The sequence below is a fragment of the Chaetura pelagica genome, unplaced genomic scaffold (genome assembly GCF_000747805.2).
Source record: "Chaetura pelagica isolate M959 unplaced genomic scaffold, ChaPel_1.0 scaffold829, whole genome shotgun sequence".
Taxonomy (NCBI): domain Eukaryota; kingdom Metazoa; phylum Chordata; class Aves; order Apodiformes; family Apodidae; genus Chaetura; species Chaetura pelagica.
In genome coordinates this window covers 755927-767773 of record NW_009954535.1, presented here as the reverse complement: position 1 = coordinate 767773, position 11847 = coordinate 755927, and the positions used below count along the sequence as shown (strand labels likewise).

General features: G+C 47.7%; 1 protein-coding gene across 1 annotated transcript in view; it reads left to right on the top strand.

The window, feature by feature from the left end:
• The window catches only part of MED12L (mediator complex subunit 12-like), a 109235-nt gene that overhangs the window by 89140 nt on the left and 8248 nt on the right, over window positions 1-11847 (top strand). The window contains 15 exon segments of the mRNA XM_010004741.1: window positions 10-123; window positions 1643-1833; window positions 2372-2560; window positions 3500-3574; window positions 3693-3883; window positions 4213-4238; window positions 4241-4373; window positions 5919-6030; window positions 7009-7098; window positions 7666-7775; window positions 8236-8371; window positions 8848-8888; window positions 8890-9004; window positions 10359-10749; window positions 11719-11838. Of these exon segments, the coding sequence (XP_010003043.1) occupies window positions 10-123; window positions 1643-1833; window positions 2372-2560; window positions 3500-3574; window positions 3693-3883; window positions 4213-4238; window positions 4241-4373; window positions 5919-6030; window positions 7009-7098; window positions 7666-7775; window positions 8236-8371; window positions 8848-8888; window positions 8890-9004; window positions 10359-10749; window positions 11719-11838 (2034 nt within the window).

Genomic DNA, 11847 nt, shown 5'->3' with positions numbered 1-11847 from the left:
TTTCCCTAGGGAAATTATTTCCTGGAATTCGTTCCTCTTGCGACCGTCACCTCTTGGCTGCTGCTCACAACAGCACAGAAGTGGGAGCTGTATTTGCAGTCTTGAAAGCAATTTTGATGCTTGGTAAGATTATACAGAGTCACGTGTAATGGTTTTGTCTTTGTGTTCGGGCAAAAATCAGATCGTGCTGCTTCACTTCCCTGGGAATGCTCCTGGGAAAGGAAAACCTGATGATAGGGAAAAAGTGTGGCTGCTCCATGCCTCTGTAGCATGTGAGTAGCAACCCCCCCACGGGTCAGGAAAGAGTTTTCCCTGGTAAGTCATCCCCAGCAGAGGAGCCTTGGAGCAGATGTGACTTTTTCCTGTTTTGACCCTTACCCCCACCACCAAATCTCAGGATGCTTCAAATTCAAGTCCCTCTCAAATACAGGGAGGAAATATGGTCCCAGATAGTGTTTTCCCCACTTTTTTCTGTGTTTTACCACAAGTCCTGTGTGTCTGTCCTTGTGGAAGTTACAGAAGAACCCCTGCTCAGCAGCTTTCTGTGAGAGACAAGTTTGTTTTCCCAAGCAAGTAACTGCCTCACAGCCTTGTTGGCTTAAGTTCAGCCAAAGCTCTTGTGACCTGTGGTGTATTTTTGGAGCTAAGTAAATGTCTGGTTAAACAAACAAGATCTTCCAGATGTGGACATACTCACAGAGGTACATATACCTCCAGCTATTTATATCCCCATTGGCCTTTATTGACCCATGTGTCAGAACTGTCTCAAAAACCCTGTGATCCTCAATGATGTGGCTATATTGGGAGAGATGTTCAAGGCGTAGCTATGGGATGGACTCATGGATTTGAGAGGGAGTTTGAAATATGTTTAGGGGCCTTGTCTATGCTCTCTTACTCTTCAGAGTGCTGAGATTTGCTATTTTTCTTCATTAATGGTGTGTATTGTGGATGTTTGTTGTTTCATCTCTGTGCAGGAATGTGCTTTGGGTGGGGTCTGGTGCAGGGTGGTAGGAAGGAAAGTCCAGGCACACAGTTTATTTGTACCTTTGATGAAGCACATCTCCTCTTGTACCTAAGATGTTATGTTTGGAAATGTCACTTTTTGGCACCCTGCATAAATTATTTTCAAATTGTGCTGTGTGATGTGGAGCTGTGCCAGCACCTTGCAGAGCAGAGGGGCTCCCTGGTGTCAGCCAGGCTCCCTCTGCCTGCTCTGCCCTTCTTCATGGAAGAGCAGTCCCTCTTCCTCAGAAGTTCATAGCAAGGTGGGCTAAGGGGGCACTGCTCAAAACTTGTCTCTTAATCCATGGGCTGTTAATAAATCAAAGTAAGGGTGATGATTTGGCAAGGGACACCTTAGAAGAGCAAGCAACCCAACCCTTCCTTAGCTGCCAAAGCAATCCCACCCACTCATGTTCCTCTTCCTGTCGAGCACACGGGAATTCTGTTTCTGCTGGATTTGTATAAACCCTCTCCTGCTTCTGTGCAAAGTGGAGCAAGGGGAGCTTTGGCCACGGTGACGTCCAGTCCCAGGGCTGCCCTCCTGGCAGCAGCTGCCTCCCAGAGATGTCCCCCGGGGGTGGCCCTGGGGACAGGGGCCGGGGCGAAGCTCAACCCCTGCTCCTGTGCTTCTGCTGTGCAGGTGACGCCGAGATGGGCAGCAGCTCCTTGAAGAGTGAAGACTTCCAGAGGAGAGGCTTGTGAGATGGGTGCAGTGAGGATGAAATCTGGGGTTCCTCTCACACTTGGAAGTCCTGTGGAAAAGCTGTTTCCATGGAAACCGCGAGTTTAAGTGAGTATGCGAGATACGTGCTCAGAACAATCTGCCAGCAGGTAACCTGGAACTCTGCTCTGTCTTTGTGTGGAGAAGCAGTGGTGGTGTGTTTGGAAAGGGGAACATACCTTCTGGTGCAAAATGGCTGTTGAGATAACTCAGGGTCCGAGCTCTGACCGGGTTTCCTGGTTTGGGCAATTGCTGCACTGAGCAGCGCCCTACTGGGGGGGAAATGGCTTTGGTTGGTTATTAGCATTTCACCTTGTCAGAATGGGTGAGATTTTCCTTGAGAAAACTTTGAGAAGACAGCAGGACCTGCTCCATCAGCTGTCTGCTCAGAGTGCTTTTGTAGCAGCTTTTGGTTTATTGCAAAGTTGCTTTCAAAGTATAGAAGAAATGAACTTTGGAAGACCTGCTAACAGTCTTACACTTTCAGGTGGTACTGAATGACAGAAGACATTTCTGATCTCACATATTCTATGAACTATATAGTTCACTTCAGGTTTTGCATGTGGAAAAATCCCTTTTCTGTTTAGCTCACCAGAAGTTACTATTGCCTTGACACTCCTGGTGAGCCTGTTACGTGATCACTTACAGGAGTGGGTTGGAGAGCACTGCTTAAAAGAACCCAAGAGGCTGTGCACAGACAAAGATCTTATTTTGGATCCTGTTCTTTCAAACAAGCAAGCACAGAAGCTCCTTCACCTGATCTGCTACCCGCACGGTGTCAAGGAGTGCAGCGAGGGTGACAGCCCTCACAGGCAGCGCGTCAAGCACATCCTGCAGGTAACTCAGCACCACGCAGGGACCCGGCGGGCCCGTCCTGCTGCAGTCAGACACTGCCCGGTCCTGCTGCAGTCAGACACTGCCCTCTCCTTTAAAGATGGGGTGTGCTCGGGTCCCCAGCCTCGGCGGTGAAGCTTTTAGAGTGTGACATCTGGAGTCTCCTGGCTCCGCAGCTGGGGAGGCAGCAGGCGGGTGCAGCAGGCTCAGCACTGCTGGCATTGCTGCCAGCCCTGAGGGAGCCCCTGGCAAGGGAGCTGCTCTTGGCTCCTTGGGTGCAGGTGCCAACTGCTGCAGCAGGGCTCTGTGGTGAAGGACACTCCTGCTCCCTGGGAAAGGCTCAGATGCCTTCATGGATGGTTCCAAACTGATCATTTCTTCAAATTCAGCAGCATTAGGACACTTCCTTTCTTAATGTACAATGTTTTTTTAGTAGATCTGTGAAGAATCAAGTCAGAAGTATCTGGACCAGGACAAATAGGGATCAGAGTCCTGCAAAATAACAATCTTGGCTGCTGCCTTCACTTCAGTTGTGTCAAGATGGCCTTGTGCTAAATGCAAACACGGCAATGTCTGTGTTGAGCACGGCCACTGCGGCGATGCCGTGGGTTAATGTCACTGCCTAGGAAAAAGCAAATTACATTTTCAGTGTTCACATTTAACTAAACTCACATTATGCAGAGACTAAGATTTTTATCCTGGAGAGTTGCACAGTTAGAAGTATTGAGTAACAATGTCAGCTGCAAACATGTGGAAGTTAACAAACATTCTTTAACGGGTCAGATACTTTGGGATGTCATTAGCCTGCTGAAAAGAGCCGTGTCTGTGATGATCTGCTTGTAAGAGGGGCTTGTGCCTGTACAGTATTCAACGATGAGACTGACTTTCTCCTCCAGACTTGTAAAGTGCTGACCCTGTGTTTTAATGTTGCTTCTCACCTAGAACTTGGATCAGTGGACTCTCAGTCAGTCTTGGTTGGAGCTGCAGCTGATGATCAAACAGTGCACGAAGGAGCCTGTGAGTGTCTTAAAACTTTCCTCTCTAAATACTGAATGCAAAAAAGAATGTTAAATTTTAACGTAGTCGGTGAGCAAACATACCACAAATGTGCTAGTTTACTTATGTTTTACTGTAGGGTTCTGGGTCTGTGGCTGAAATGAACAGCTTGTTGGATAATATTGCAAAGGCGACAATAGAGGTGTTGCAGCAATCCGCTGAGCTGAACAATAACTCCTCTAACTCTGCTATAGGCCTCTTCAGCCCAAACTCTGTTGGAAATGCTGACACAAGTAATACAAGACAGAATGGTAAAAAGCCATTCCTAAGGTATTTTTTTTTTTGTAGCACCTTTTAAATTATTTTAGCCAACGTGATGCTTAATTATGTGTAGATTGCCTAGACTCTTGCACGTGAAACAGGAGTGCACAGAAAGGAGTGACCTGAAGGTCGCTTCAATTTACCTTCATGTAACAGTAAATATTGTTGATATTCTTGTGTTTTTCTGGAAACAGAAGTTGTGACTGCTCAGTCCACAGTAGTTATTCCAGATGCATTGTGTCAACTGCTTTATTGAAGCAGTTCAGTCTTATAACAGCTAATACTGGTTGCAGAGCTACAGGGATGTTTTGGCTGAAGCACGTTTGTTCTACTTGCAGCTCCTCTGAGCAGAGAGGAGTGTGGCTGGTGCCCCCCTGATTGCAAAACTGCCCACCTCTGTGCAAGGTAGGATCTTGAAAGCTGCGGGAGAGGAGCTGGAGAAAGGGCAGCATTTGGGGTCATCTTCTAAGAAGGAAAGAGATAGACAGAAACAAAAAAGGTATGGCCTTGGGGGATCCCTGTGCACAGAGCTGAAAGGTGCTTTTGAAGGAGGAGCAGACCAGGGCCTGGATCTCAGCCACTATACCTCAGTGGTTCACTTCTGTGCAGCAAAAAAGTTATCCAGCCCAGACAGGGTTCAGGTTTCATTTAGTTTGAAGAAATATAATTGGTTTCAGAGGAGTAAATGTGAAACCTTTGTAATAAACCTTCCAGTGGCTGTTCTGCAGCTTGGTGGTGGGAAACGTTACAGACTGAGGAACAGTTGGAGCACCTGGTGTCTCCTCCCTTCTGTGGCAGTAGAAAAAGTAGCATTTTTCTTGCCATTCAGATCCCATAGCTGGCATGTCACTGTTCCTGGCATGGGAATCTCTACCTTTCCAAGTGCATGAGAATTTTGATGACTTAATGATTATTGATTTTCTTTTAGTAAAATGTTCTTTCACAGTGTCTATAATTTATTTTTTTTTTGGTTGTACTTTCTTACAGTTAGGCTAGAAATGACACTGAATATTACACACAACAGGGTCTCCTTGCTTCACATACCAACGAGCTTTCTTTTTGTGGAGCTCTTCCAATGTACAGTTTGAGAAAACAAATCGCTTCTTAAAGGCTGATGATGTTTGGTTGTTGTATATGGTCCCACCATGAGTTTCTTGCCCTTGCATCTTGCTGCTCACCCTTGGTTGGTGCCTGGAGCTTTCCCTGACTGTGGGACCAATAACTGGGCTTCACCAATTTGTGGCACTCCCGTAAACCTGGGTTGCATGTATTGATATTGACTTAAATTTTATGGAGCCTTTTAAATCTACTGCTATTTCTCAGCCTCTTCCACCTGTCTTATTCTTCCTGTAAGGCTGGAAGTTTTCTTTTTTGTCTTTCCATCACAGCTGCAGCCTGCCCCTGCCTGGCTGCTGTGCTGGACCCTCCCAGTTCATCTGGGACTTTTCTTTGTGTCGTTCTTTCACTTTGTCTTAACATTATGTTTACAATGGATACACATTAACCTAAAAAAACCCCACAATGAAGCAGTCTGTAAGCCCTTGCCCTGGCATGGCCCATCTCCAGGCTCAGCTGCCCCTCGAGGGACTGGCACTCGGCTGGAATTGTCCCGGAATCCCGGCAGCTGTCATTCTCATCTGTGCCTGGGGAGGAAATTTGGGATTTGCTTCAGATCACTAACATGGATTAGAACCTTCAGCTGCCTAATCTCCATTAAAATTATATCCCTGGTTAATCAAAGTACCCTTAAAATAACAGGTTCTGTTTGAATGAGGCCTTCAAGCATCCCTGGGACGCTTGGTCATTCCGTGCCCGGAGCAGTCGTGATGTGCATCGTCGGTGTGTTTATCCTGGCTGGTGCTCTGATGTGCTGTGTCCTTTTAATTCCTCTGGCAGGGCTTTAATTTGCTAAAACAGCAAGAGATACATATGCAGGCAATGCCACTTCCAGGAAAAAAGAGTAGACAAAACAAGGAAGGGAGTGAGGATGGGCAGAACCAACGCACCTTTCCTAATTGCCTGGTGCTGTGTGCCTCTCTTGCAGCATGTCCCTCCTGAGTCAGCAGCCTTTCCTCTCATTGGTGCTCACTTGCCTTAAGGGACAGGATGAGCAGCGGGAAGGGCTTCTAACATCACTGCAGAATCAGGTTAATCAGGTAAAACAAGCACATAACCGTGGGTACCCTTTGTTAGATGTTTTATGTGTCATCAGTTTTATGTGTGTACGATGGTGTAAAACCTGGAAAAATACAGTGCGATGGGATGGCAAAAGGAAGAGTCCAAGGAAGGGAGGAGGGGGAGGTGTTTGTTCCTATTTGATAGGGAATACATCTTTTTTTCTAGAACTGTCACAGGGATGTATCATGAACTTGAGTTTGTTTTCAGTTCTGTCTGGGAAAAACAAGAAAATATGTTTGTCCTGACAAGAACAATCTTCTCAGTGTCCAGCTTGATCATAAACAGTTTTTATAAATTTGCAACTTTTCTTCTTTAGGAAAGCCCTTCATCTCCTCCAGTTGGCACAGATAAAGAGGTTTTCATATTTTAAAAAGTGATATTGCTACTCCCAAACAGCCCACTGCCTCCAGCTCTTCCTTTGGATGCCTTGTGCTCACTCACAGCCTCTGTTGATTCTGCTCCAGGCTTCCTGCTCCCCTTTGGATCATATTCTAGCCCACAACTGCCCCTTAAGATTGTCTTCCAAATGAACATGCACCGTGCCCAGGGTAGAGGCTGCATGTTTCCATTTTTCTGTCTCCAGTTCCTCTGAATTCCTGTGACAGTGGGAATTGATACTTGTAGGGACCCTATTTTCTCACACTGCCTCTCAGCTCAGGTCCAGGCTGTGATGTGGGTCCACATCCTAGTTAAACTCATTCCTTTGATGGTTTTTACCCTGATGTTACTCCTGCTTGGCCTTTCCTTTTGCTGGATGGCTTCTCCCCTGAAGTGCAGCTGGTCCAGGTTCCCCACTAGTTTGCTTGGTCTCCTCTAAACCTTAAACAGGCATGAGGATAAAAAGGTTAACAAGCCTTTTTGATTCCTTATAGGTAATGGTCACAAATACTTTAACTTCAAAGGGAGAACATTTCTTCGCAGGAAGAAAACAACCTTAATCAAATGCTTTTTCTTAGATCCTTAGCAACTGGAGGGAGGGGCGGTACCAGGACGATGTCAAAGCTTGGCCAGTGACGCACGGAGCCCTACAACTTCATCTCAACTTGGTAAGAGAGACTGGTTGGTTTTCCTGATGTTACAAAAATTACAAGCAGAGCCTGATGCTGCTCCTGGTCCAGGCCAAGGGGACCTGAGCCAGCTGTGACAAGCTCTGGGGTTGCTGTGACTGCACTTAGAGTGAAGCAGCTGTGACCTGCCGCTGCCTGGCATGGAGACATGCACTTTGTTGTGGGTGGGGAAACTCCTGACGTGGGAAACATTTGGTTTATTATGAAAGCAGGGAGGTTTTATCCTTTTGTAAACCATAAACCTCGTATGGAGTTCAGGGAGGAATCTTATATGAACTCAGCAAGGCTTGGGAGCCGAAAGCAGGTACTGAGAATTGAAACAGTCTCTGTATTTACTGAGCAAGATGAAACCCTGAAATAAGCTTTAAGCATTTTCTGCAGCTGCTTCTTAGGAGGAGCTTTTTGCTGGGATCATGGGATGGGGAGGAAAAGGGATTTAAAGTCAGCATTGGAGGTGGCATTCAGCACACAAGAGCTCGTGGGACTGGACAGCAGTTGTGTTTAGCAGCAGCCTGTGTGCTGAGCCTTCCATCTGCTGTGCTGCAGGTGGGTGGCATGTTTGACACCATGCAGAGGAGTACCCAGGGGACCACGGACTGGGCACTGCTGCTCCTCCAGATCATCACTTCAGGAACTGTTGATACGCAGACCAACAAGTACGTCTGTGCCATTTCAGGGGTCTGATTCATGCCCTTCATGCTTTTGAGTTCAGGCTGCACGTATGCTATTGTTACGTTTGTTTTACTATCACCCTGTTACTGCATGTGCTTGGTGATGGCCTTGTCTGGGAGCTCCTGGTGTGGGAAGCTCTGGAGCTGCTGCTGACACTGCTCCCACCAGCACGGACCTTAGCCTGGGATTCCCAGGGACTGTCACAGCCTGTGCTGGCTGTGGCTCTGAGCTGGGGCTCTAATGCAGGGGGTGCAGGAGCTCACCTGCCCACCTGCAGCTTCACACTGGGCTTAGGCAGGCAAGCTGGGCGGTGTGGGGGGTGCAGGGTGCCCTGAGAACCTGGCTGGTCTGCAGAGCCACTTCCGGGGCCTTTGCCATCAGTCCCTGTCCTGGCATCTCTTGGCGATGGGCTGTTCCTCAGGCACCTCTTGTCTTTGCTCCCAGCGAGCTGTTCACAACCGTGCTGGATATGCTGGGTGTCCTCATCAACGGGACACTGGCCTGCGACCTGTCCAACATGTCCCAGGGAGGGCCTGAGGAGAACAAAAGGGCTTACATGAACTTAGTGAATAAGCTAAAAGTAAGTTCAGTCTGTCTTTTGAATGGTGTTCTGTGCTCGTCTTTGCTCCTGTCATTTCTAGTGTCTGGGGAGGCCTCTTGGAGAAACAGGATAGACTGAAACAGCACGAGTGGTAACAAGGAGGAAAAAAAGAAATAAAAATACAGGAATGTGGGGGTGGGAAGAGAGACTTCTGGTATTTTCTTGATAGTATATTAACATCAGGGACCCTGCAAGAGAGTTCCTTTTGTTCATGTTTGAGATGCTAAATTTGTATGACATGTTCTCTACTATCTGTTGGAACAAGAGTTGGAAAGATAACGTACGTTCTGAGGGAAAGAAAACAAAAAAACCTGGCAAAGCCACTGCTTTAAATTTAGTAAAAGTACAAGGAAATGATTCATCCAGAGACTGGACGTTTTCTAATAGTGAAAGCAGTGCAATGTTTCTCTTCCTTTTTCCCCCCTCTCTGATGGATCCATGTCCTTATTCTGCAGGAGCTGGGGGACAAGTGCTCTGAAAGCATCGACAGGGTCCGAGCTGCTGCCACTGCCCAAGCAGGCATGTGAGATCATCACCTGTGAGCCCATGGGATCCCTGAGCGACACCAAGGGCAACAAAATTGCAGGATTTGACTCCATTGATAAGAAACAGGCAAGAGTAAATGTTTGCTCTCACCTCAGCTTTCCGCATGGTTTTTGAAGCACAGGAAGTTCAAGCCAGCAGGTCCAGCACGTGCCTTCACGTGCAGCACCGAGTGTTGTGCTGCCCTCCAGCTTTCTGAGGTGCTCCCAGTCACTCCTGGAGCTCCAGCCACAGCAGTGCAGTCCCTTTGGAACAGGTACAGGCTTTCTGGGAGCAGGGATGCCCAAGGTGAGGAACGTTGGGCTGGTCCAGTAATACCGTCTAAGCCAGTTACAAATTACCAGTTTTTGGTGTCAAATCTATTTCTGCTCCAAATATTGTGCAGTTGCTGTTTGCATGATCCATGTGAAGGGCCTCAGGCTGGGGTGGGTTTCAAGGGGCAGGCAGGAGGTGCTGAAGCCTGGCCCATGGGCTCCAGCAGAACCTGGGACAGGGGCCAGGCACCAGCAGCACCCATGGGAGCCCACCATCCCCACCCTCACCCTGCTCTGGTACTTGCAGATGGTCTCAGAGCTTTAGGTAGATGTGCAGCTTTGATGGAAACAGTTCTATGCCACTTGTACAAATTCAGGAGTCTGGGTAACCTTTCCCTTTCTGCTTGTCTGCAGTTCACTCTCTGTGTTTGCCAACTGCCCTTCCTGTTAGATCCATAGTCCACGGGCAGCAGGGGCTGCTGAAGGCATGGATGTTGACCTGGGCTCCCTCAGTTGTGCAGTGTAGGCTCTTGGCTGGTGTCAGCCAACTCTGCAGAAGGTGCCAAAATGGAAATTACTTGTGACTTCGAGTTGAAGAGCAGAAGCTCTTACAAAAGTAATTGCTTTCCATGCAGAATCCTGCATTTGAGAGCTTGTGTGACCTGGGAACCTTCTGACCTGGTGGTTCCTGGAAGGAGGCTGGAGAGTGATCCTGCTGACAAAAGACAGAGGAGAAGAGGCAGAGGGAGGAAGTGTATTAGTTGCTTTGAATTTTGGGGGAATATGAAGGGATGTGTTTTGTTGTTTTAATTGAAAAGAGAAGGATAGAGCTTTTTATTCTGCAGACTGGACAGGCATTTTGTGTGGTTTGACTGTGAACTTTTAGCAAAGGTATTCTCAGATTGCCAATGCTTGGTTTTCCTCAAAAATATGATAGGTGAAACTTGATGTTTTTATTGTAACTAAAAGCAAATAGTACAAAAAATAACTTATTTCATCTAGTGGCAGCCTTAGATGTTAAAATCCCACCAGTGCATTTGGTGTGTTTTGTGGAGAGATAAAAATCCTTCCTGGATTTTTCAGACTCAAACGATGATGTACAAAGGCAGGTAGTCTGCTCTAGTGCTCAGCTTTCTGAAAATACTAACTTCACTTTAATTCTGAAACAGGGTCTTCAGGTTTCATCAAAACAAAAGGTGTCCCCTTGGGATTTATTTGAAGGTCACACAAATCCTGCTCCTCTCTCCTGGGCATGGTTTGGGACCGTTCGTGTCGACAGGAAAGTGATCAAGTATGAGGAGCAGCAGCATCTCCTCCTGCACCACACACACACCAAACCCAAGCCACGGAGTTACTACCTTGAGCCCTTGCCCCTTCCTCCAGAGGAGGAGGAGGAGGAAGAGCCCACCACTCCTGTCTCTCAGGAACCAGAAAGAAAGCCAAGAGAGCTCTCAGATCAGGGAAAACTTGCCACAGATGATGAGAAGAAGACAAAGAGCAGGAAGCGAAAGTCAAAATCAAGCTCAAGGTCTGATGTAAGTAATTGGTGTCCCCTACAGAGTTTGAAATATCTCATCAAAGCATCTGATGGTGCATGGGGTGGCTCAGCTGCCTTCAGCAACTGTTCTGCACCTGGAGGTGTTAATGCAGGGAGTGAATGGAGATGGAGGAGGGTGGATTTCTGTCAAATAGAGCTCAGTGTGGAGGAATGTACTGTGCTTAGGGCCTTGTATGTGATGTAAAATACACTAGACTGGATCTTACTAAGTATTATTCAGGTTCTGTATATGCTTTCAGTTGCTGGATGTAGAGGACAGCTGTTGCTCTTTGTATCTCTTTCTAAAATTCCTCCTGTTCAAATGCTGTTGAGAGCAAACTTGTTGGTTCAAACCCAGGTCTTGTTCAGATGGAACCTGGTTTGAAGGAAGCTCATGCATGTAGATAAACTGTTTCACTGTGCAGTTTGTTCTGGTTCCTGAGACACTTTTCCTTCTGGATTTAATGTTTTTTGAGATGTGGGTCCCTAAGGTGTGAGCAGCGTGCCCTGGTAACAACATGCCTTTCCCACAGCAGCATTCCCTGTGTTCTCATCCCCCCCCTGCTGCCAGTCTGCCGGGGCACACTGCAGCCGTGCTGCTGCCCTGCCTGCACCCAGCAGGGCTGTCAGTGCCTTCTCTTGTTTCCTCAATTTTAAAGATCTTTCTCTGGCCTTTTGTTGTTTCAGTGACGTTCCTGCTGTTACATACGGATACAGTAAACTGTCCTTGTGCTTTACCTCCTTAGAGCCAGCAGGAAAAAACCTGCTAAGCAGGTAAAAATGCCTGGTGTGTCTGTGAAGTTGTTAGTGTTAATTACTGCGGGGCAGCTCGAGACTTCACCTGCTCTTTGCATCATTGCAAACAACAGCGGGAGCTGTCTCTGCCCTTCAATAATTCAGTAGGAAAAGTGGCATTATTTATGAGTTAGTAGGGTATGAGTGTCCGTAATGCTCACTTTCCCCGTGCCCTTTCAGGACCACCCCCCGCACAGGGTGCCCCCCGCTCCCCCCCGCTCTGATGCAGCCCCCCCCGCCTGCCCTGTGGGGCTGCAGCGTCCTGGGGCAGCCGCAGCCCCCCGGCTTCGTCCTGCAGAGCCAGCCCCCGCCCGCAGGTACGTGCC